This window comes from Schistocerca gregaria, chromosome 2, assembly GCF_023897955.1.
Source record: "Schistocerca gregaria isolate iqSchGreg1 chromosome 2, iqSchGreg1.2, whole genome shotgun sequence".
NCBI classification, from domain to species: Eukaryota; Metazoa; Arthropoda; class Insecta; order Orthoptera; family Acrididae; genus Schistocerca; species Schistocerca gregaria.
Genome location: NC_064921.1, coordinates 676,608,842 through 676,632,770, shown reverse-complemented (window position 1 = coordinate 676,632,770; position 23,929 = coordinate 676,608,842). Strand labels below are relative to the sequence as shown.

The 23,929-nt window shown below is 38.9% G+C and overlaps 1 protein-coding gene across 1 annotated transcript in view; it reads left to right on the top strand.

Annotated features, from left to right (window-relative positions):
• The window catches only part of LOC126335935 (uncharacterized), a 112,158-nt gene extending 102,888 nt beyond the window's left edge, over window positions 1-9,270 (top strand). The window contains exons 3-4 of the mRNA XM_049999411.1: window positions 1,851-2,102; window positions 7,313-9,270. Coding sequence (XP_049855368.1) covers window positions 1,851-2,102; window positions 7,313-7,338 — 278 coding nt within the window. The 3' untranslated portion in view covers window positions 7,339-9,270. The remainder of the gene's footprint in view (window positions 1-1,850; window positions 2,103-7,312) is intronic.
• Window positions 9,271-23,929: the final 14,659 nt, after the last annotated feature.

The window sequence follows — 23,929 nt, the reverse complement described above, 5'->3', positions numbered from 1 at the left end:
CATCTCTCTATCTATAGCCCTACACTGTATTTTACACCTATTATGCAGTAATCTTTCTTGGTTATTTATGAAGATGTAGTGTGCAACTTTGTTCTTTGTCATTCAGACTTGTTTGACCATGTTGGAATTGTCTGTGTCATCTAACCACTGTGCCATATTATGGTGCATTGTTATTGTACACTTCGACGAACACAGCTTGGGTTGTTGTAGTGTCGTTCTGCTCCAAATGCAGAAAAGATTTACCGCACGATGCTCGACTTTATTGATGGTTTGTACTGTTTTGTTTTGGCTCCTGTAGCAGTGTGTTTTGATATGGTGGCATGGGGATTTTGCTGTGTACCAGGTCTCCAACACACTTGCAAACAAACAAACAAAAATAATTATGTAACTTCATATTTCCAACATGACAATTAAAACTTTTCCCTGTATATGATAAATAAAGTCAACTAATATACAGATAGCTCATTACAGGCAGAGTAAGAGTGAATTTTAAATCTCTTTTTCTATTTATGATTGCATTACTATCATTGTGAGGTGATACTGCATAAAATGTTAAATTTGTAACACAGATATTTGGTTCCAGCTATGTACAGATGGAGATTTAAGTGTGTTACTTCTCCATTTTGCCCGAAGTGCTACCCAGAAAATTTCCTCAGCCATATAATGGCCAATTATTTTCTCTCTCTCTCACACACACAAACACACCTTGTAGCTAAAAAGTCTAGTAAACCTGGGCTCAAAAATGCGTACCTGAAGAGCTATAAGCACTTGTTCATCTTTGCTACTGTGAAACACATCTCTTCTACTGAAAAAGTGCTCATAGCTCTTAAGATGTGCGTTTTAGAGCCCATGTTTACTAGACAATTTTTTCTTGTTTTTACCCATAATACCTCCTCTCAAAACATGGAAAGCAAAGAGCTTGCATTAGAAGAGACCTGTTTTGCAGTATCAAAGACGAAGAAGTGCTCATTGATCTTAATGTATTCATTTTAGAGTCTGTTTTTAATAGACTTCTTTGCTTCAAATCATCATTCCTGCCACATCGCTGAATATTGACCACTCCTCCTGGATCACCCTGTATAGAAAAATTCTGTGCAGCAAATTCCAATGGCAGTGGAACAGGGTACACTCACTGTAGTATGTGTTTCCATTTCACAATGTAAAATCTATTTCTTTCAGTGGCAATAGTGGGAAATTCTGGAAACTGAGTCCATGAATATTATGGGAAGTAATGATGTTGTAGACATCATCTTTATCCTGCATTAATTTTTAACACATTACAAGATATGTCTGGCTACAAATAGCACTTCATTCCTGTTCAAAAAGGAACATTCAGATATTACACTGGATCATCCTTGAACATATCTTTAGTTGCTAATTAAATTGTGCAATTTTAATATAGAGGATCCTAATTTGGAAGGAGTTGGCCACAGATTCTTGTCCTCAGCCCAAATAAAGTCTCCCCAAATAACCATAAATCATTTCTGGTGAATGCTAGAATGGTTATGTCAACAATGTTGGAATTAAAATCTTGCTCCAGCTTTGGTAGACAGTCATAGATAATGCAAGAGGGTAGAATGCTGATCAGTTTGTGTCTGTCATGTACCTGGAGTGGGTATTGGGTGTTCATATGTGACACAATAAAAAAAAAGAGCTATTGATAAATCAGTGTAATACTTCTAATGATAGAGGAGATCCTAAAACTGTGATAAATTTTTCATCGTCATGTTTCACTTGCAAGAAAGGATAGTTCTAACAAACCAAGTGTTTGTAAGAGCAATTTCTCTTAGCAGTGTTTTATTGAGAATTTTTTTTATGATGATTTAACAAGATTTGTTTTCCTTTGGCAGAGTTGACAACAGAAATGATGAATGTTGTCAGAAGAAACTATAGAGCAGCTCAAGGATGGACGAGTTTAGCACATACATTAGGTCTTACAAAATGCATTAATAATATTCGTATGCGTGTTCTTGTTTATGGAGAAAACAGTGATGTATGTGTCCAGTACCTTTTGGAAGAATGGGTAGGATTGAAGCCTAAGGAAGCAAAACTGAATAAATTGATATCTGCACTCAGGGAGGAAGGATTCAATGATGTTGCAGGTAGAGAAGTACTTCTTAGTATTTGCTCAAACTAAACTTAAGAATTCTTTTATCTTTCATCATGCTTATTTCATTTGTACCTGTATGATAATGTTCATCTTTCGATATTAATTCCATTGCTTTGTATATGTATATGGTAAAATACACTTGTGAAAAAAAATCTTAGCACCAAGAAATAATTCTTCTAAGTTTCTAAAATTTTGGGAATACATTTTTCTAGGTAACCTATTTAAGTGATTAGTGTTGCAAGATCACAGATTAATGTAAGTGTGAGAAAAGCCATTGCAAATGTAAAATGCTAGTACAATAATAAATGTTTAATCCAAGCGTTGGGTCATACACGCGCCGGATGTTGCAGGATGGACACATGCCAGTTGCACTTGATTTGTCAATACGAGGACGGACAATGCTGGTCATGGATGACGCTGGAGTTGTCTTCCAATGATGTCCCCTATGGGCTCGATTGGAGAGAGTTTTTGTGACCGAGCAGGCCAAGGCAACGTGTCAACCCTCTATAGAGCATGTTAGGTTACAATAATACATGTGGGCGAATGTTGTCCTGTTGGTAAACACCCCCTGGAATGCTGCTCACAAATGGCAGCACAACAGGTCAAATTACCAGGCCGTCATAGGAATTTGCAGTCAGTGTGTGTGGGATAACCACGAGAGTACTCTTGCTGTTGTGTGAAATCATGCCCCAGACATTAACTCCAGCTGCAGGTCGAGTGTACCTAGGCCAATGACAAGTTCGTTGCAGGCACTCTCCTAGCCTCCTGCTAATTAAAGCGTGGCCATGTCTGTCACTGAGGCAGAACCAGCTTTTATCAGAAAACACAACAGATCTCCACTCCATCCTCTAATGAGCCATCACTTGACACCACTGAAGTCGCAAATGACAGTGGTTTGTGCTCAGTGGAATGCACATTACAGGGTGTCTGTCTCATAGCTGTCTTCAAAGTAACTGATTTGTAACAGTTCATTGTGTCACTGTGGTGCCAACTGCTTCTCGAATTGCCCCTGCAGACACAGTAGGATGCACAACAGCCAAACACTGAATGTGACGGTGTTCCATCTCGGTACTGACACATGGGCTTCTGGAGCCCAGTCTTCTTTTGACTACCTTCCCATGACCACCACTGCCAGCAGTTGTGTACAGTGTATGCATTCCTGCCAAGTCTATCTGCAGTATTGCGGAAGAAACATCCAGCTTGCCATAGCCCTTTTACGTGACCATGTTCAACCTCAGTGCCATGTTGATAATGGCATCTTCGTCGTTGTAAAGGCATTCTTGATGATTTCTGATATAATTCAGAACCTACCACCAAGTACAGAGGCTGCAGTGTGCAGACATATGCAAATTGTGCCACCAATTAGACTTGTCATAACGGAAGTGATTAGCTTGCAAGTTTTGTTCATAGCGCTTGTTAAAACAGTTCATTTTATGAAATGCTACACTGGCAGGTAAACACCAAGGGGTACCGTATTTACTCGAATCTAAGCCGCATATGAAAAATGAGACACAAAATCAAGGGAAAAAAAATTCCCGAATCTAAGCCTCAACTGAAATTTGAGACTCGAAATTCAAGGGAGAGAAAAGTTTTAGGCTGCACCTCCAAATCGAACGATTAAGTTTTAACCCAGAGTTGCATACACTTTTTAATTCCTTGTGATTAGTCTTTTTCAAAAGCCTCCTGCCTAGTCATTAATTATTTAAATAATGAAACAGCACACTACAGTTACATTTCTGCATGCATATTTTGATGCATTTCAGCAATTTTTTCCATTTTCAAATGCAGTTATTTGTGTGTGTGTGTGTGTGTGTGTGTGTGTGTGTGTGTGTGTGTGTTTTTTGTTTGTTTGTTTGTAATGTTGTGCATATGTATTAATTTCTATGCTATGGAGGAGAGCCTTTAAAATAATAAAAAAAAAGATGGCTGCAGAACAAGAAAAGCAGAACACACACACACACACACACACACACACACACACACACACACACACACACACACACACTGAGAGAGAGAGAGAGAGAGAGAGAGAGAGAGAGAGAGAGAGAGGCCCCATATACAAATGCAATGTAAATCATTGCACTTAAAAATGTGAATGTATGAGTAAATGTAGTTGGTAAAGTGTTTTATTGTGTAAATTATTTATATATTGCTTGGTCAGGAACTATATGCCAAAGTCTTGCTTCTTGTAAACAAAAATCTCTTTACCGAATGTTTGACACAGCTACTTTTAGACTGACGGCCTTTACTCTAATAATGCATTAGCTACCTTCTGCTATGGAGATGGATTTATTTTGCAAAAAAAGGGCACTCTTGACATCTTTAAATTCATACACTCACTATTACACTGAGATTGAGTTTTTAATTATCTTATTTGCTAATAGAGACTGTAAGTTTTGCAGTAATGGTGGTATGCACAAGCAAAATACAAGATAAAAACCTAATTTCTAAGCAGACTTTATATCCTTGCCTAATAATTTGAATGCTGTATGCTCTATTCTGGTGCAAGATATAAGTCAAGAAACTGAGAAATCATGGAAGTTCTAGAGAAATTAAAAAGAATACATCATTGACACCTCTTTCTGTAAATTGTTTAGATTCTGAAAGAGCTGTTTCCTGTGAGGACTGTATGTGATACTTTGCATCAGGGCCAGTCGCGGTGTGCCAAACTCCATGCATGCAGGACGTGTGGTCCGCAGGTGGGCCAAGGCACAGCCTATCTTTGGTTTGTTTGGTCATTCCTTCCCGGAAGAACCTGGTAGAGTGCATTTCATTTGGTATTGCGGTATAGCAGTTTTCGGTCAAGACAATTCCCTTCGGATCGGCAGAATCTTGATGTAAGCGCTGTTTACCCTTTGCTATTTGTTCGTTATATGAAGGACATGAACAGATCCAGTGGCTGCTTGCGCCAAAAGCATTGTAGTGATCTATTGTAACAAGCCTTCAGAAATGGATGGGAATGAGAGAAGTTAGGGTAGAAAATGCTTGATATATATTATGCACTCGCATAAGCAAATGGTACTCCAAATTTGCTATGAAATGACACTACAGTATGATGCAGAAAGAGTTTAAAGATTTGCTTGGCAATGAAAGATAAAAACTTACACGATCGACAGATGGGATTCATTGTCCTGTACATCAAAAGCACTTTGTACTAAATTTGTAGGCATGCAGTATGTGAAAAAAATTGATGGTGCAAATAGCAAAATTTCTGAAGTTGCACGCAGTGTGTCAGTTGCAACAGTTTTTAGTGGAGTCAGTCAAAGAGTATGGAGACTACATATTACTGCAATGTATGTTGGTTAAGTCAAGGGGCACACCTACAATGATTTTTCAATTTGAGACTTCCTGTTGTTGAATTTATGAAGAAAAAAGATTGCAGGAGCAGAAATTAGAACATCCATAATGGATAGGAGACTTTCCACCTTCTGCATTGCTTTCCTCAGGCAGTTTCATGTCTCCGTTATAAGGTTGCAAAAGTGCTACAATATTTTGATCAACTTATGCATGTGAAAGAGGTTTTTTCAATTACAAAACTAAGTCAGTCACGATTACGTGGCAATTTGAGTGTGAAAATCCGTGAAATTGTCTGTATGCTAACAGTTTGTACCAGATACAAATTATATGTCTTCAGTGTGCCAAAAGTAATTAAATAACACTGAAAATCTGTTTTTCTTTTGATCAGTGTTGTTGAGAAATGTGAAATATAAAACCAAGTCCTAGGGTGTGCAGCTGCATTTCCATTTCAATACAGCGCAGTCACAATTTCTCCCTATTCATGCTGAGAAAAAAATGGGCGATAGGGGAAATGTGCTAGCTAGACTAAGCACTATGGCATTTGTGCCAAGGCAAAGCCTGTGAGCCAAATTCTTGGCCACCCCTGGGTATATAGTATAGTGAGACTCCTTTTTCTGCAGTACATTAATTACAGTTTTGCTTGTGAAACATGTGCTTTTTAGAAACTTTGTATATGTTTTAAATGTGTGTCACTTGGGGATTGGAACTGGGAATCGTGCTTGCCAACTAAGCTGTACGGGCATGACACAACCCATCCTCACACCAATTCAGCTAATATTTCTCTCATATTTTCCAAACTTCACAGTATCTCTTGTGCATAGGTTGCAGGGCTAGCAATTCTGGAAGAAAGGATTTCATGAAGAACTGGCTTATTGCTGGCCTAAGGGTTCATTCTGGAGTCAAGTACTTTTCTCCTGATTGACATAAGTTTTTAAAATTCTTTAAAACATGTGTAAATTATATTTAATTTTTCTTATTAATATTAGAGAGAAGCTGAAATATGACAGAACTGGCATTTGAATGTGAATATTTTGCGTTTCATAATTAGCACTACCAGCTAAGCTGTCTTATCACACATCACAGTATGATTCACTGATCCAATCTGCCGATAACTCCTAAAGGTTGTTTTTTACAGAAACATGGTGCATTAGCTGCCCTCAGTGTTATTGTAGTTCTTGGTCTCATTTCACATGTATTGTGGTTCTTCATTAAAAGATTTAAGCAGGTCCGGCTCTAGCATAGGTAAACTAATTAGTCACGATTCAGAGAATGCCAAATATATGACATAAAACAGAAGTAAATTAGATTCACTTCCTGTTCACATTATTAGCAGACTTGCCTTATGACCAGTGTAATAACATAACAGCATTACCACTGGGCCACACACCACCAGTCTTGTGCAGCTCTGCTTCAGTGAAATACTTCAGTTGTCAGTGCCAGAATGGCAGCCACTATGCATGTATTGCCTTACCCTTGGAAGAGTGGATAAATTTGCTTTCCATCCTGCACCAAGCAAATTACAACAGGAAAAAAAATTCTTGACGATCTTAATGTGGCCGGAGGCAGTATTTACTGTTGTTCTACCTCATGACTGCATTATTATATTAATTTGTCAGTTTTCTATTTTTCTATTGGTCCTCTGCTTTTATAATCAACTCTCTCAAAAGTGCTACTAAACAGTCTTCGGGCATATTATGATAACTGGATGATCCATCAAAAATACATTTCTTTACACTGTAGTATTATAATAACCAATAAGTGATAAATCACTCACCTAGCTTGGCTAAATATATAGAGCTGGTTGTGGATCTAAGCATACATTGAAATAAAAAACAGTTATAAGATTTTAAACCTGTCTACTGACTGTTATACATTATCTTCACACAAATATGTAATACTTTACAGATTATTTGGAGGCCAATTACTTATAGAGGAAGAATAAGTGGATGGCAACTGATGGTACCTCATTTCACTGGATAAGGAACAAATCATTTAAGTGACATCACTTCCTGCAGCTCCTGTATCATCATAAGTCCCCTTATGACTGAAACATTCTGCTATATGGTGCCTTAGAAAGTATTATAAAAATGGTTTATTACTTATTATAGCATCACATAGAACTTTATTAAAAGCAATGATTGCATCAATCATTTATGTATAAAAATGTGTGCTGTACTATAGTCTGTGTTTTGTGTTTTGTGTTCAAAAACAAATGTGGATCATTAAAAAAATACTGCTAGAACTGGTTTCTCATTGTAGCACACTAGCATAAACTGTGAATGCCATATATAGTGATATATTTTAAAAATTGAATTTTAAAGATCTGTTGAAAAGTGATATTTTAATTTTTGTAATGTTGGTTAATAATATCAAAAGAATTGTTTGTTATAATGTGAGACGAGGCTCTCGATTGACGAAATTGAATAGAAAACAACACACATTTGAAGAAAATCTTGCTATTTACTATCTTCTCATGAATTTATAGTGCACTGAGTATGTTTGTGGAGGGATTGTGTCTCTCAGAAGTAAGTCTGTAAAGAAATAATGGAATGAGGGAAACCTTCACAATGTTTTGCCTCTCTGGCTCTAACTGATGGACTTTTTTTAATTGTATTGCTAGACAGAAGCAATGCCACAAAGGGCTGCATCTTGTTATTGCTTTTACGATTAGAGTAAGATGCTGACAAAAATTCTTAACAGGTTGTATTGGTTCCGCCTTGCATAGATTCAACTACAAATTTCAGCATAAAATGATGATACTATTTTGGTTAAGAATTTAGAAGTATAGCACTTCAGGGATAATTTCAGGAAGGAAAATATTTTATGAAGTGAACACATGTCAGTAGCCTGCTTGTACAGCATATTTTCTATTTTTATAATGTAATAGGATAGATTAAAAAAAGTCTACACATGAAGTGGCGGTAGGAATAAAACACATAAGATGTGTAAATGTGAGCTTTTGGAGCCAGTGGTTCCTTCTTCTGGCGTAGGGGTTGAAGAAGGGAAAGGAAACGGGACAAAAGACGAGGACTGGTGAGATTTAGGATATGGGAAGAGTAACAGAAAAGTCATCCAGAGCTGCAGATGAAGGTTTCCTTCTCATCCCATCCAATATGTCCCCTATGACCCAGAGTTCTGGCCGACTTTTCTGTAACTCTTCCCATTTCCTAAGTCACATCAGTCCTTTTCCTTCAACCCAAAGAAGGAGCCACTGGCTCTGAATGGTCAAACGTTTCCACATATTTGTTATGTATTTTTTCCTGCTGCCACCTGGTGAGTAGGTTTTTTATCTATCCTAGTACTTCGCATTTTCAAACATTGATTATTTTCATTGATATATCTTCTATTTTTGCTATATGTGTGAAATGATTCTTAATTTTAGTAGAGTTTATCTGACTCTAGTTGATGATTTCACGGCCTAAATTTGTGTGATTGATATCTGAATGTTACATTGTTTCGAAAAATTTAAGTTAGAGAAGTGATGATAGCTCTTGCCAGACAGATTGAATAATGTAAGAGTCAAAGTATGAGCAAAATTTGGAAGTATTGCAGTATAAACTCAGATCTCACTTTGTGCCAGGAAGGCAAGTGTGTAAGATTAATGTGTTCAAATGTTTGCTGTATTATAATTTTCAGTGATGCATTTTTTCAGTACATATAACAGTGGAGTAAATACAGTTAATCACTGTATGCTGGAAAAGAGTAGCTGAGAGACTCGTAGAAGTTGAACATTGAAACTCCTGTGTGTGTTTGCTCTCATTCTTCTTTGGACACACAGTGCTACACTCTACTCCCCTGGCTCTGTGGTGTAACTAGTGTGTGTGTGTGTGTGTGTGTGTGTGTGTGTGTGTGTGTGTGTGTGTTCAACTATTTTTAATGTGTCTCTTAGTTCCTGAACACAGCATAAAAGGATACGTGTTTCCGCACCTTGCACTGTGTGTAATCCATCCACGATTTTCCATTACCACATAAATTTCTGTAAATAAAAGTTCTTCTATCTTTGATATACATCATACACTATGTTGTGTGTACCTTTATGTTCTAGTAAATTAAATTATATATATTCTGTGTAAAACATTTGTGGCAGCCATATCAAATGGTATCATATATTTATGTATATGTGCAATTTAAGAATATTTTACTGATACCATTATATGATATGCTGCTGAGTGTTATGTATTTCATTGTAAAAATACCATATCTTCCATTCCTTTTCTACATTGTGATATTGTTTGTACTTTCAGTGTTCAAAAAATGTACAATATTTTGAAGTGATACACATAAAAAGAATGTATGTGAATTTGTTGTACAAGTACCTAAATGGTATAAAGTAAAATTAAAAAGTATTTACAATTATTAGTAAAAGAAAAACTGACTTGTTACTAAAAGAACCTATATGTTAAAATGGTTACTTCTCTGATTTGAAAATACTAATTTCTTAGACATTATCTATCTCAAACCATTTATTTATTTATTGTAATAACGGTTTGCCTAGGAAAGAAACAGATATGATATTAGATCCAGCTACAGTAACATGTTTGTTGTTGTTAAGTGGCAAAGTTAAGCAAACACATTTGAAGGCTGTTGTATTTTAAAAGAAGAGCAACAAATAATTTACACTACAGTTACCTATTTGTGCATTGTGGATAGAATTTTTGAATGCTACTGATTAAGACACAAGGGAAGATATTAATTGTATATAGCACACACAATTTCTAGCATATGCTGTAAAAATACAATTAAGTTAAAATTATGACTTAATAAAAGTGAGATACACAGTAAAGAGCACATATGGCTTTGCAAACAGAAGTTAGAAGGAAATGCAATAATTTAAAATTCTTTCATAATTGTACACAAACTATTTCCATCCACATAATATAGGTTTTGTGATATAATCACAAAGACAGGAAGGCCTCTGTTAAGAACAATGTTTCATGGTGTCACATTTAGTCGATTCTTGATTAATATACATAAAAAATATCTCTATTCTGCAGACCAGTGTGAAGTGCATAGGGGAGGGAACGTCTTATTGTACCAGTTATGATGGTTTTTTTTCCCTATTCCATTCACATACACAGCCCAGGAAGAATGAATGACTGTTTTAAGTGTATCTGTGCATGCTATAATTAAAAATGTAGGGGTTGTATATTCCTAGGGTCACCATTTAAAGTAATTTCTTGAAACTTTGTTAGTAGGCTTTCTCAGGGTAGTTTCTGTCTTGTCTTAAAAAAAGCTGCCAGTTCAGTTTCTGCAGCATCTCTGTGACACACTACCATAGCTCAAAAAAACCTGTTTCCATTTACATTGCTCCTCTCTGTATACTTTCAATATTCACTACTAGTCCTGCTTGCCATGGGTTCTACACAGCTGAGAAATATTCCAGAATGAGTCACACGAGTGATTTTTAAGCAATCTCTTTTGTAGACTGATTGCATTTCCCCAGTATTCTACCAGTAAACAGAAAACTGCCACCTGCTTTAACCACGACTGAGCCTATGTGATAATTCCATTTCATATCACTACGAAGTATTACAATCAGGCATTTGTATGAGTTGACCAATTCCAACTGTGACTCCTTGATGTTATAGTCGTAGGATACTATATTTTTTGTTTTGTGAAGTGCAGTATTTTACATTTCTGAATGTTTAAAGCAAGTTGCCAATTTTTACACCACTTTGAAATCTTGTCAAGATCTGACTGAATATTCATGCAGCTTGTTTCAGGCAGTAATTCATTATACACAATCACATTTTCTACAAAAATTATGAGGTTACTATTAACATCATCTACTAGGTCATTAATATACAACATGAACTGCAACGGTCCCAACACACTTTCTTGACGCACACCTGAACGTATTTCTACATGTGTCAATGACCCTTCATCCATGATAACTTGCTGTGTCTTCTCTACCAAATCCATTTACAAATTTTGTTTGATACCCCTTATGATCATACTTTTGACAATAAATGTGGATGTGGTACTAAGTCAATTGAGAAATCGAGAAATACCCCATCTACCAGACTGCCTTGAGCCAAAGCTTTCAGTATGTCCTGTGAGAAAAATGCAAGTTGGATTTCACAAGATTGATGTTTTTGAAATGCATACTGGTTGGCAAAACCCATGCTGATTGGCATATGTTTGGATCAGAATGTATTCTAACATTCTACAGCAAATTGACGTCAATAGTAATTTTGTGTATAACTTCTATTACCCTTCTTGTGAGTGAGTCTGACCTGCACTGTCTCCCAACTATCGGGCGTGGTTTTTTTGTTTGAGGGATCGACAGTAGAATATAGATAAAAGAGGAGCTAACTCAGTTGCAAATTCAGTATAGAATCTAATAGTGATTCCACTGGGCCCTGGAGTTAAGATTAATTTTAATGATTTCAACTCTTTCTCAATGCCACTGTCACTAAAACTTAGTTCCTTCACCTTTTTCAGTCATTTGAGGGTTAAAATGGGTCAAATTCTCCTGTGTTTTCCTTTGTAAAGGAACATTTGAAAATTGAGTTTAGCATTTCTGCTTTTGCTGTGCTACCCACAGTTTGAGTTCGTTTCATCTGTGCATGACTGGACACTAACTTTGTACCACTAACAGTATTTACATATAACCTGAATTTCTTTAGGTTTTGTGAAAGATCATTAGACAGCACTCTGCTGCAGTAGTCATTGACGGGTTTGCAAATTGCTCTATTGCCAGCAAAACACGTTTCTTTCATCACCTTCCTAGCTATAGTCATGTGCTTTGTTTTACACTTATTATGCAACAGTCTTTGTTTCCTTAGAAGTTTCTTTACAGTGACTGTATGCCATAGATGGTCCCTCCCATCATGAACTGTTCTATTGGGTACATAACTATCCAGTGCATGGTCAACTATTCTTTTAAATTTGAGCCATAGTTGCTCTACAAGCTCCTGTTGGTGCTAAAAGTTTCAAGTTCCTAATTGAGATATGTCACTGCTGTTTTTTATAGAAAGAAACTTCCACATGGGAAAAATATATTAAAAACAAAGATTCCAAGACTTACCAAGCGGGAAAGCGACGGTAGATAGGTACAATGAATAAAACACACACACAGAATTTCGAGCTTTCGCAACCGGCAGCTGCTTCGTCAGGAAAGAGGGTATGGATGGATATATATCTGTGTGTGTGTGTGTGTGTGCGCGCGGGGGCGATTGTATACCTATCCTTTTTTCCCCTAGGGTAAGTCTTTCCGCTCCCAGGATTGGAATGACTCCTTACCCTCTCCCTTAAAACCCACATCCTTTCATCTTTCCTTTTCCTTCCCTCTTTCCTGACGAAGCAGCCGCCGGTTGCGAAAGCTCGAAATTCTGTGTGTGTGTTTTATTCATTGTACCTATCTACCGTCGCTTTCCCGCTTGGTAAGTCTTGGAATCTTTGCTTGTCATAGTTGACCTTTGTGCTTGGGTAATCATTGTTGTTACAACTGTCTCATGGTCACTGATACCTGCTTCAGTGTGGACGTCCTCAAAGAGGGCAGGTGTATTTATAGCTCTTAATCTAATGTATTTACGTCATGAGTTGTAAGTAGTTTTTAGAGAAGGCGTTCAGTAATGCTTCACAGACTGTCTGGCACTAAAACAACTAATTTCTGCAGTTGACTGTTGGATGATTATAGTCTCCACCAATGATTACAGTATGATTGTGCCCTTACGTACAAGCAAACTGATGTTTTCTCTAAAGTTTTCTGCTGCACTGGTAGGCGAGGCTAGGGGTTAGTAGAAGGATCGAATTACAATTTTATCGCCACCCAACATACTGAGTCTTCTCAAAACAATCTCACATGCATCATCAGTTTCTGTCTAGGTGCATTTATGTTTCTTGTCTATTGCGAAAAATACACACCTCCATTTCCCATTAGCCACCCTTTCAATTTTCCCCAAAACTATCACTGCTCTCAGCTTAAGGTTCTAACCAACTTCCTGTACCTAGTATTATGTGAGCTTCAAAGCTTTTCAAGAGCACTTTAAACTTTGGCACCTTATTGCAAATGCTTCAGCTGTTTACTACTAGGATTTTAGTACTCTTGCCTGTGGAGCACATTCCATTTTGATCTTATACTAATTTTTCTCTCTCTCCTACAGTTGTTATCTGGACTGGATGCAGACACATTTAATCAAAAAAAAAAAAAAATACTTGTGTGCACCCCGCACACAGTCAGCTGCCTGGGTAGCAGCCTCTGATGTGTAGTGCACACCTGACCAATTCATGGGGATCCTGCAGTTCTCAGCCCTATAGCACAAGTCCAAGAAGTCACAGTCTAGCTTGTCACAGAACCCTCAAAGTCTCTGGTTCAGTCTTTAGACTCGACTCAAAACCAGAGGGCCACAATCAGTTCTGGAGAAAATGATGCAAAAAGTGAGCTACATTGCAACTCCTTGTGCAAGGCTGGTCTTCTCAACCTTCTGTGCCAGTTGCTGGAACAATCCAAGTGTGACCTCAGAAGCCTGACAAAAGGCATCATTTGTTCCAAAGTGTGCCACAATCTGCAGTTTGCTGAAACCTGTCCCTCAATGGCTGGCAGAATACCCTCTTCAGCTGCTGAATGAGGGTCCCAAGCATACACACTGAGTGCAAACAGTATTCCTTCCTGTTACTGGGTGCCATATCCCTAGGGGGTACTATTATTTGCCATACGTTTAAACTGCCAATGACTAATAGAACACTATACTAAAATGTAGACTTTCACAGCCGGAAATGTCATGTCCATTAAAATTATCTGGGCTGTTATGCTGTGGTCGGTTGATGAGTTCTGTGTCAATGGGAATTAACGTATCAGATTTCCCAACAGCTCAAGTGATTTCCAGTGGCTCAGTTTTAGCTTAGGTGGAAGCCAACACATTGAATTTATTGGTTGTGGGGGATCGATGTAACACCCTGAGTTTTCCCAGGTCCCTGTCTCCCCTATTCAGGATGCCTAAACCTACCACTGGGATGGCACTAACTCATGTGGACTAGCAGCTACAGCTCGCATACATCCTGCAGAGGAAACAGAATCCGCAGGAGAGTATAGTATGTGAGATGCCTGTAGTACACAACTCTCAGCAGCTCTACTAACACAGCAGCTGCCAATCATTTGACAGTAGTCACGCGATTTCCATCTGATCACAAATGTCAAGAGTCTCATTCTGTGTTTGAGAAAAGCATTCACAGTGGGGCTGCATTGTGGATGGTGCAGTGTTTTATAGGGCAGAAACGAGTAACTTTAAACTAAGCCTGCTGATTTACTTTCAATCTGTTGGGACAAAAATATTATTAATTCTCTTTATGAATTGAAGCAATTAGTGCAAAAAGTGAGATTTCTATTAAGGCAACAGAAAAATGTGTGGAAAAATTGTTTGAGATTATAGTCAATAACAAATTCGAAAATATCATTAATTTACAATTTTCCCTTTTGATATGGAAAATTAGATGTAACATAATATGTGCTACAGTAACTAAGTCACAAACATCAGTTTACTAAAATAGTTTCTGCACACAACACTGGTGACTTCCAAAAATTGACCTGCTTCTTCTAGATTTTGAGTTCTGTTTTTCATTTATAGATTGTAAGTTTTCATATTATCACCAATAGAATAGTACGTAGATAAGCAAGTTTCACACTTGGAGAGCATCATACTACAATTCGGTAGTTGATGTTTACTTTTCCCACCAGCAGATTTCATGATTAAGACAAATGAGCTAGGACGGGTATTGCAGCGTGGTAGTGCAGACAACTGCCATTGACTAGACCCACTGGTGACATACATTGACTCCCATGGAGAGTTTTCATTTCCTCCTGTGTGGTTCTGCTTCCAGCAAGTATTGTCATACCTGTGCAGATACTAAAGTGGCAACAAAGGACATTCTTGTGCATGTGATGGTTCTGTTTTTTCTTCCTTTTTTGTAGTGTACATTTTGGGCTACCGTTGACCTGGCATTTCTTCAGTGCCAACAGAAACACTGGGAGCAGCAGCAGCAGCAGTATGAGCACATGCAGGCACTGCCAAAGCAGAATATAGCATTGCTTTGCACCCATTCTGCACCAGGTGCCTGCCGTGCACCTTTCTTACCCATCCCTGATGACATTTGTTGGTTTCAATGAGCCAATGGAAAGGTGCCAAAATTACCTGCCCTGGTTTTTGCTGTATTGCCAGATAAGACATACCATTGAGCCAATTAATAAATCTGCCTTTTTATTGTCCAGCAGTGTTGGGTTGTAGAAGTTGTGTAAAATTTGAAGTCCTTCACTGAGACTGAGAAACTGCCCTTTGACGAACTTTGTTGGTGCTTATGCAGTATTTCAGACGTCAAACACTTGTGGTGGTGCACTGTTGCTGTTTAAATGGCACCCAGAGCACTCCTATGCAGCATGGGTCATTGATTTGCAGGGTCTCCCATGCAGGTGCCATTTCGAGTGTCCCAAATGTGCCTCGTATGTGGACTTGCTACTTCAGGACGTGTTTTTCTGATTAGCACCTAATACAGCAGTCTGAACTAGGATGTCGATTTTGTCTGACCCTTCTTGAGCTTACACTGCCTAGAGTGTGGAATCACATGAGCTTATGGCGGTCGTAAGGGAAGTTCTTTCTGACAACTGGCAGGTGGTGCAACAATGTGTGCATGGTAAACAGCCCCCAGAGCCTTACAGTTTCCCAGGTGGTCTTTCCTCCCACTGAGTCACCATATGTTGACGGCGTTGATGATTCTGGTGCAGTGGTGCTCATTGGGTGATCCAGCTGTGTTGCTCCAATTTTCTTTTGGTGCATGTTTCATGAAACTATTTGCAAGTGAAGGCCATATGTGGTTTATGCCATTGGGTAGGCCATTAAACAACTATGATGTGTTTATGCAGACTGAACCGATAAATGAAAATTTGTACTAAGGCCAGTATTTGAACCCATTTCTCCTTATCATTAGGCAAATGTGCTAACCACAGCACCACACTTGCACAGTGGCTTTGCACAACTGCATGGACTACCCTAGCCCATCACCCTCCTCAATCCTATTCACGCCTCAGCCCATTTGGTGTTCCCCCTAAACTGGAACAGCATTGTAGAAGATCTCCAACCGTGTTGGAGTAGCACCTCAACATTTTTTATATAGCTTAAATGCTTAAAATTCATGTGTGTGCACTTTGTATTTAACATTATATGACACTACATTCCCTTGTCATGGCTATGCCTGATTATTTGCCATTTCAAGTGCTAGGCAGGCAGAACTGTACACATTGCTATTTTAAGTGCTTCTTTGTGTGGAAAAAATCAGTAACTTTAACATTTTTTAAAAAAATATACTTGCATTATGCCTGAGCAGCTAAAACTTTGACAGTGCATTTCTTTTGGTACATTCTTCTTGTGTGAAAAATTTCAGGGTACATTTCAACATTGTGGGTTGGACCATTTCCATGTAAGTGAAAATTATTTTGAACCACTGCACCCCTTCATGTATGATGTGTACACTGATAGCAGTGACATCTCACACCAGGATAACTATCCTTGTAACAAGAACAGAATTGTGTTACAGTGTTTCAAGGAGCATGATAGTGAACTCACATTGGTGTCTTGGCCACCAAATTCACCTGGTCTAAACCCAGAGCAACACATCTGGTATGTACGGGGCACCAATTCCATGCCCATGAGCCAAATGGTCCATAATTTATGGGAATTACATGACCTTCAGAGATCTGTCAAGGGCTTGGTGAATCCATGTCAAGCTGATGGTCAAAATGTTTTGACTCTTCAGTGTATGTACAGTGTTTTTGAGACTATAGTCTCCTTTCAGAGATTTTCCAATATTAGTGAGGTCCACATTAAAGTAATCTTTCTTGATGTTTCACCACATTCAAAGAAATGAGAAAATGTTGATACATCCTGCAGTTTGAAAATGAGAAATCCCTTTCTCAGCACATTTTGGAAATTTATGAACTTATTATGGCAGACAGAGTTTTTAGTTGACAGGAAAGTAGTTTATAGTCCATCCAGATGATATAAATATAATTTGTCATTCTGGTAAATGTGTCATTTTTCTTATTGCATTGGCAGCCCAGATGTAGCAACATTTTGACTGTTGATGCAAACATGGGTCACCACACACAGATCATGATCAAATAAAGTGGGAATGTACCTGCCTCCACCCAAAGACTGACACTGTGATCAACTCAGCATGCAACTAAACTGATGTGGAAAACTTATGGATGAAAGTAACTTCCACATGATGTGTCACTGCTAAGTGACATAGCTCAATGAAAATTGGACCATACCTAAGAATAACAACTACAATACTATACAGTACAGAAGGTAACAGAAAGAAATAGGAAATGAGACAAATAGAAATGTCATTTATTTAAAGACAATAATGATCTTGAAGTCACATGTGTTCGCACATCTGGCATATTAGGGTGCCTAATGCATTCAGGAACATTGTTGAACGTGATTGTTTTGGTGGTCTAGGTGTTATGGTGTGAGGAGGCATAATGTTGCATGAGCATACTGACTTCCAAATCTTTGAACACAATACACTCACTGGTCAGCATTATGAAGACACTGTCAGAGGAAGAGGAGATTAGTGTTTAGCATTCTGATGACAACAAGGTGATTTGAAATCGAATAAAAGCTAGGATTAGTGAAGGATGAAGAAGGAAACAGTCATGCCCTTTCAAAGGAATCATTTCGGCATTTGCCTTAAGTGGTTTAGGGAAACCGTGGAAAACCTAAATCAGGATGGCTGGACACAAAACTTGAAAAATTGTCCAGGGTGCTAACCACTGTGCTACCTCGCTCAGTATATGACACGGTATTCCTTCCCCATGTGTCTTTTCAGAGGTGCACTTAGCCCTGACTTCATTTTTATGGATGACAATGCATGGCTACATCGAACAATGTAGGTGGAAGAGCTCTTGGGGCAAGAGGATATTTGGCCAATGGACTGGGCTGCCTGTGTCCCTACAAATTAAATACCATAGAGCACATGTAAGATGTGTTGGGGAGATGTAATGCAGTACATCCATGTGCACCAATGGCCATCTAGGGGTTGGTAAGCATGCTGGTGGAGGAATGGAATACCCTATACCACTTATCAAACATGTGGCCAGGGATTACATTGCAGAGCATGCACTCCATGACACACCCTATTAAGAACTATGTCCCACCTTTTGTAATGTCCAGGGGAGACACTAGTGCAGCACGTAGAGCAATCCAAGGAGGACCAGTACCAAAATGTAACTGCATTGGCTATTGCTGTACAAAGTGTCACCTACTCTGTTATGCGTAATCTTTGTTTTCATTTACAAGAAGCAGAACATAGGATGATGGACAGAACCAGCTACTGCTCAAATCCCAGTGAACTAGATTTCCAGAGCCTAAGAGGCAACAGAGGAAACCATAAATGCACATTAAGCAAAGAGCAGATGAGACAGTCGAGGCTGGTAAGAAACTGCTGGAGCTTAGGATAAGCAGTACACAAGAAAATAATAGTGATAAGACTAATACTTAACTGATAGTAGAATAGAGCCAACTGGGCAAGCTGCCAGAAGACTTGTTACCTGAGACTGTGCAAATACAAGCTAATTTAAGGTGGCCCATGGGACCGGGTCTTCCTACGAGGCATCACAGGCGGAGAACAGATGTGCGAGTGGACGATGAATGTTCCAACCACGTATGTGAGCTCTGGTCGCAGAGATAATACATCATAATTTGCTACACAGGGACAGTGGTGTGTCAAGTAGTCCCCTATTATGTCGGAGGAATATAACATTATGAAAGGGTTTTCCAATTAGAAGGTACGAAATACTGACCTGTCTTACCATCGCAGTAATGAGTTGTGGTCCTACGTGTATTGGATATTCACGGGCCATTGAGTAGCATATAATAAATTATGATTGTGTACCTGTTTCTATTCCTTGATTGCAGCACCATCTGGGGCAAAATGAAGATAATGCTTCAGACAAAACACGCTTAGATTTTGCCATGAAATCATAAACAGCAATTAAAATAAAATTTTAAAAAAATAAAAAATAAAAAGTGGGGGTTCCCATTGAAGATTTCAAAGTTGCCTCCTGCCACTCACACGTTGGGTGGAGTGGGGGGTCGAGTGTGGTGGGACATTGAGTGTGGTATCATTTGATGCCACCTTTGAGACAAAAAAATTGGAAATATACCTTTTTTTTGCTCTGATGTGTAGTTTTCGAGGTATTTCAATATCTTCAGTTAAAATGAACATGCTGTATATCCAAGCCATTTGTATTAAAATCACTTCTGTCAGCACCACAACTCTACCACAGCACTACAACTCTACCACCATGGGGGCTGCGTCGCCTGGACACGGTATGGGATGCTGATTGAGAGCTGCAGTTTGCATCTGTATCAGGGCAGCCCACTCTGGAGCTGTTCAATCCTGGAGCTGCCGCTACAGCAAGCCAGTGCCGACCCAGGGTAGCAGCTGTGACCACCAGCACAGTGGCAGTGGGTCACTGCCTACAATGTCACCGGTCAGCCACCTTCTAACACCGTGGGGAGGCAGCCCCAGGAGTGTGCCACTAGTAGCTTCAGGGGCCTTGCAGAGGAAGTTACATCATAAAGGCCATGGCTAGCCAATGCTGTCCTCTGTCAGCAATCCTAGGCATCAACAGAACCCAATGTAGTGGAATTCCTCAGTCAAGTCATAACTCTCCTGTACTGAGCTGTGACAAGATGCAATAATAAATAACTCTGAGTACTTGCAGACTATTTGTCTGCAACTCCTAGTGTCTGTTCAATTACTCCCAGCTACCAGCACTCCCACAAGTGCTGCCAGTAGCCAGTGTACTTAACAGTATGGAGTGGAAGAAATAAAAGTGGCCCAGAAGATTGGGCAAGAATGTAAGCGTATAATTACACCCTGTGACATGCACCCCATGTGTACAACCACCACATGATCCACACCAGTTCAGAGCGTAGTGTGGACTATGCCAGTGTGAGTGAAGCAGTGCTAAGGGGAATATGGTACTCACAGTGCAGCAGTGGGTGTTTATTGTGGAAAGTTATGTGACAACAAAATCATGGAAACAGTGTTGTCAGTTGTTTGCTGAGAAGTTTAATAGTTTCAAAGTGCCAGCAAAGACTGCCATGTAGCACTTAATCTGAAAATGCTGTCAGACAGGATCTGTTTTGAACACGACAAAAACATTCCAAAATATGCCTGTGCACCAGAATATGCTTCAGATTCCTATCAAATAAACCCAAAGCCTGTAGCAAGAGACTGGCATATCACATTGATCATGCAGACGAATACTCCACCTGGACCTGCAGTCTGGTCGCGGCCCAAGCGGGACAGCCAGGTCACGTGATCTGTCAGTGTGTGATCACTTTGTGTGGGGAGCCCTAAAGTCTAAGGTGTATCAGAACAACCCTCACAGTCTTCAAGAACTGTGACAGTACATTTCGGATGATATTGCAGTAATTCCAGTAGTCCAGCTTTGATCCATCTTCAGCAACTCGCCGACCAGGGTCCAAAAGTGCCAAGAGGTGAATTGTGGTCACTTTCAACATCTGCTATAGTCAGGTTCGTGCTGGATTTCTGTTCCTCTGCTGTTTCTTTGTACCCTGGAACTCTGTTATCCATGTCACTTTTATTTGCTGCACCCTGTAGAAATCATATGACTTCCTACATAAAGAGTTGCTCCAGTGTCACATGTAACTGGTATGCAAGCACTGCAAGTTGGTAGGTCATCCTGCAACAAAACGGAGCCATGTGCCTGGGCATATTGCCCTGCTCCTGATTTTATTATAGTGAACTCTTCCTATAGAAGTGGCTGCCAAGATGTTCCCCGGGGCCAGTTTATTTGTACTTCACCCTTTAACATTGGTGATGGCTTCACTTGATACAAAACTGTGTGCATGAGCAAACTCTTCTGTTCATGGGAATAATGCATCGACAAACAGACACATGACCCGAGACTAGACATATCGAACAGAAGCAAGTATTTTCCACCCCACTTTTGGACCCAGACTTTGGAACAGCACTGGCTAAGTTAAAAGCATGTATTTCCATTGATTATGTTATGTTTTAACCTATAAATTACTACATACTTTTCAGATGATGCATGTTTTTTTTAGAAAGGAACATCCTGGACTATGCTGAAAAATCTTTTTCCATATAAATGCTTTTCAAAAGGGATTAACCCAGTAACTTTCTTTAGTGATTTGGGGTAACCACAGGAAACTTAAATCTGGGTGCCATCCAATGAACTGAACCCTTATCCTTCTAAATATGAACCCAGTCTTAACTATAGTGGCACCTCTCCCAGTTCACGAAATGGTACCCTCTCGATTCGGCTCATAAGTGTAAATTACAGTAACGTCATAGAACTCCTTCACAATGGAATTAAAGATCTGTTCAAGTACTTAACTAAGTATTTTGGAGCTGAGTTTTCCTCTCTGAGCTGGATTGAGAAGGCAAAGTCTCCATAATTTGGCAGTACCCAAGTCCTTGTTCTCTGCCAGATATAGAATCAGCCTAGGCTTTATAAACCCTACTTGGAAACAAACTTCTATTTGGGCTGAAACAGTCAAATTGGCCACATGTGAATTTCTGAATTCCTCTTACGCTCATACCTCAAAGAGCTTGCTTTTCTCCAAAACATGAAAATGCAGACAGACATTTCATATCACTTTGTGTTATTAAGCCTTGATATTTAAGCAATGTGACAGTTTCCAGAAGCTACAGCTAATCTCATAATGGTACACTACTGTGTTATTTCCTTATGTTATGGGAATTATGTAGCATGTCCATGATTATATCTTCTGCAGACTACAGAACCATTAGTGTGGTGCCATCACTAGCTGATAAACTGTTTAGTTAGAGGGAACTTAGTCATTACATTATGCTTCCTGGGAGCACACCCAACGTCATTTTCACTTGTAGACATTGGCCTTCCTTATAACAACAAACTGGATTTGATCAGCAAGCATTCTTCAAGCCCATCACATATTAGTGATGATACTCAGTACAGTGAATGCTCTGAAATCTGTAACAGATGAATGTTAAAAAATATATGCCTCTAATTCTGTGAAATTGTTCTTTGACCTTTGTTTCACTAACAGAAGTACCCTGTGCGTTTGTCTACTCATATAGAACCGTACACTGTACGGTATTGTATAAAAGTACGAAAGGAACTGACCAAAAACAAAATACGATAGGAACTCTTTTGAAACATGACCCCTTGTCCATTTACACAGGTTTCAACTGTTTTTTAATGTGAGGAGGGCTTATTTCAGTATGATTCATTTGTGTGCACGTATGTTTTAATCAGATATTGATACAGTAGTAAGATCATCATGTGTGAATGCATTTTTAAATGCAGAATTTAATCATCTAGTTTCCTGTCATTTTTTTCTAGTTTAATTACAGACTGACTGATAGAAACTGAATTGAATGTCTGGACAGTTTACTGAACAATTGAAAGTTCAGGTGGGTATGTCAACAATATTATGAAAAGAACAGATTGTTACTCACTGTAAAGATGACATTGAGTTACAGACAGGCACAATGAAAAGGCTATCACACATTTAGCTTTCACCCAGAGATAGCAGGCATGTGTGTGAGGTGTGGTTGCTTGTGTGAATGAGTGTGTGTTTTATTTTCCGAAGAAGGCTCTGGCCAAAAGCTCAATGTGAAACCACCATTTCATTTTGCCTGTTTGTAACTCAATGGGTCTTCTTCATGGTTAGTTTCAATCTATCCTTTTCATAATGTTGATGGATAGTTTATTGACTTCATATAAAATCACAAGCGTGTTTCCGATAGAGTCGACAGTAAATGACTGTACATTTACGTACAGCATGTAAATACAAGAATTAAGTTTTCTATATCAGTATTCCTACACACTCTTTTGCAGTGACTGTAACAGTCCTGTTTTTCCAATTCAGATCAAACCATAGTGGGCTTTCATCACCTGCTTCATATTTACTTGAAGCACAATTTGCAGTGTGTATTGGCTTTCACCACAACTCTGCATTCTGGGAAGACAGGAAACAAATATTCTCAATTTGACTTAATTGGATGTTCATTAAATGTATTTGCAACTGCAAATATGGACAACAGTCAGCTGTAGAAAGGAATGATGACAATGACAATTTGTGCCAGTCCGCTTATCACAAGTGGTCGTCTTACCCTTTGGCTACCTGTGCATGACTCATGGCCAGACCCACACTTCCATATGTTGTCCATCATATGTCTACAACTGGTACTCACACATCCATTACGTATATTTCCGAAGAGGTGAGATATTTTACTTGAAAGTCGCTTGACTGGTGTTTGTGGATAAATATGATATTGTATGCATATCCGAAGGAACATTGCATCATACTCCTGAACAACACAGACACTGCAATATCGTATTTCTCCACAAACACTGGGCAAGCTGTACATAATGGATGTATGAGTACACGCTATAGACACATGATTGACAACATTACAAGTTTGGGTCTGGCCGTGAATCGTGCATGGATAGCCAAATGATAAGGCAGCTGCTCACAATAA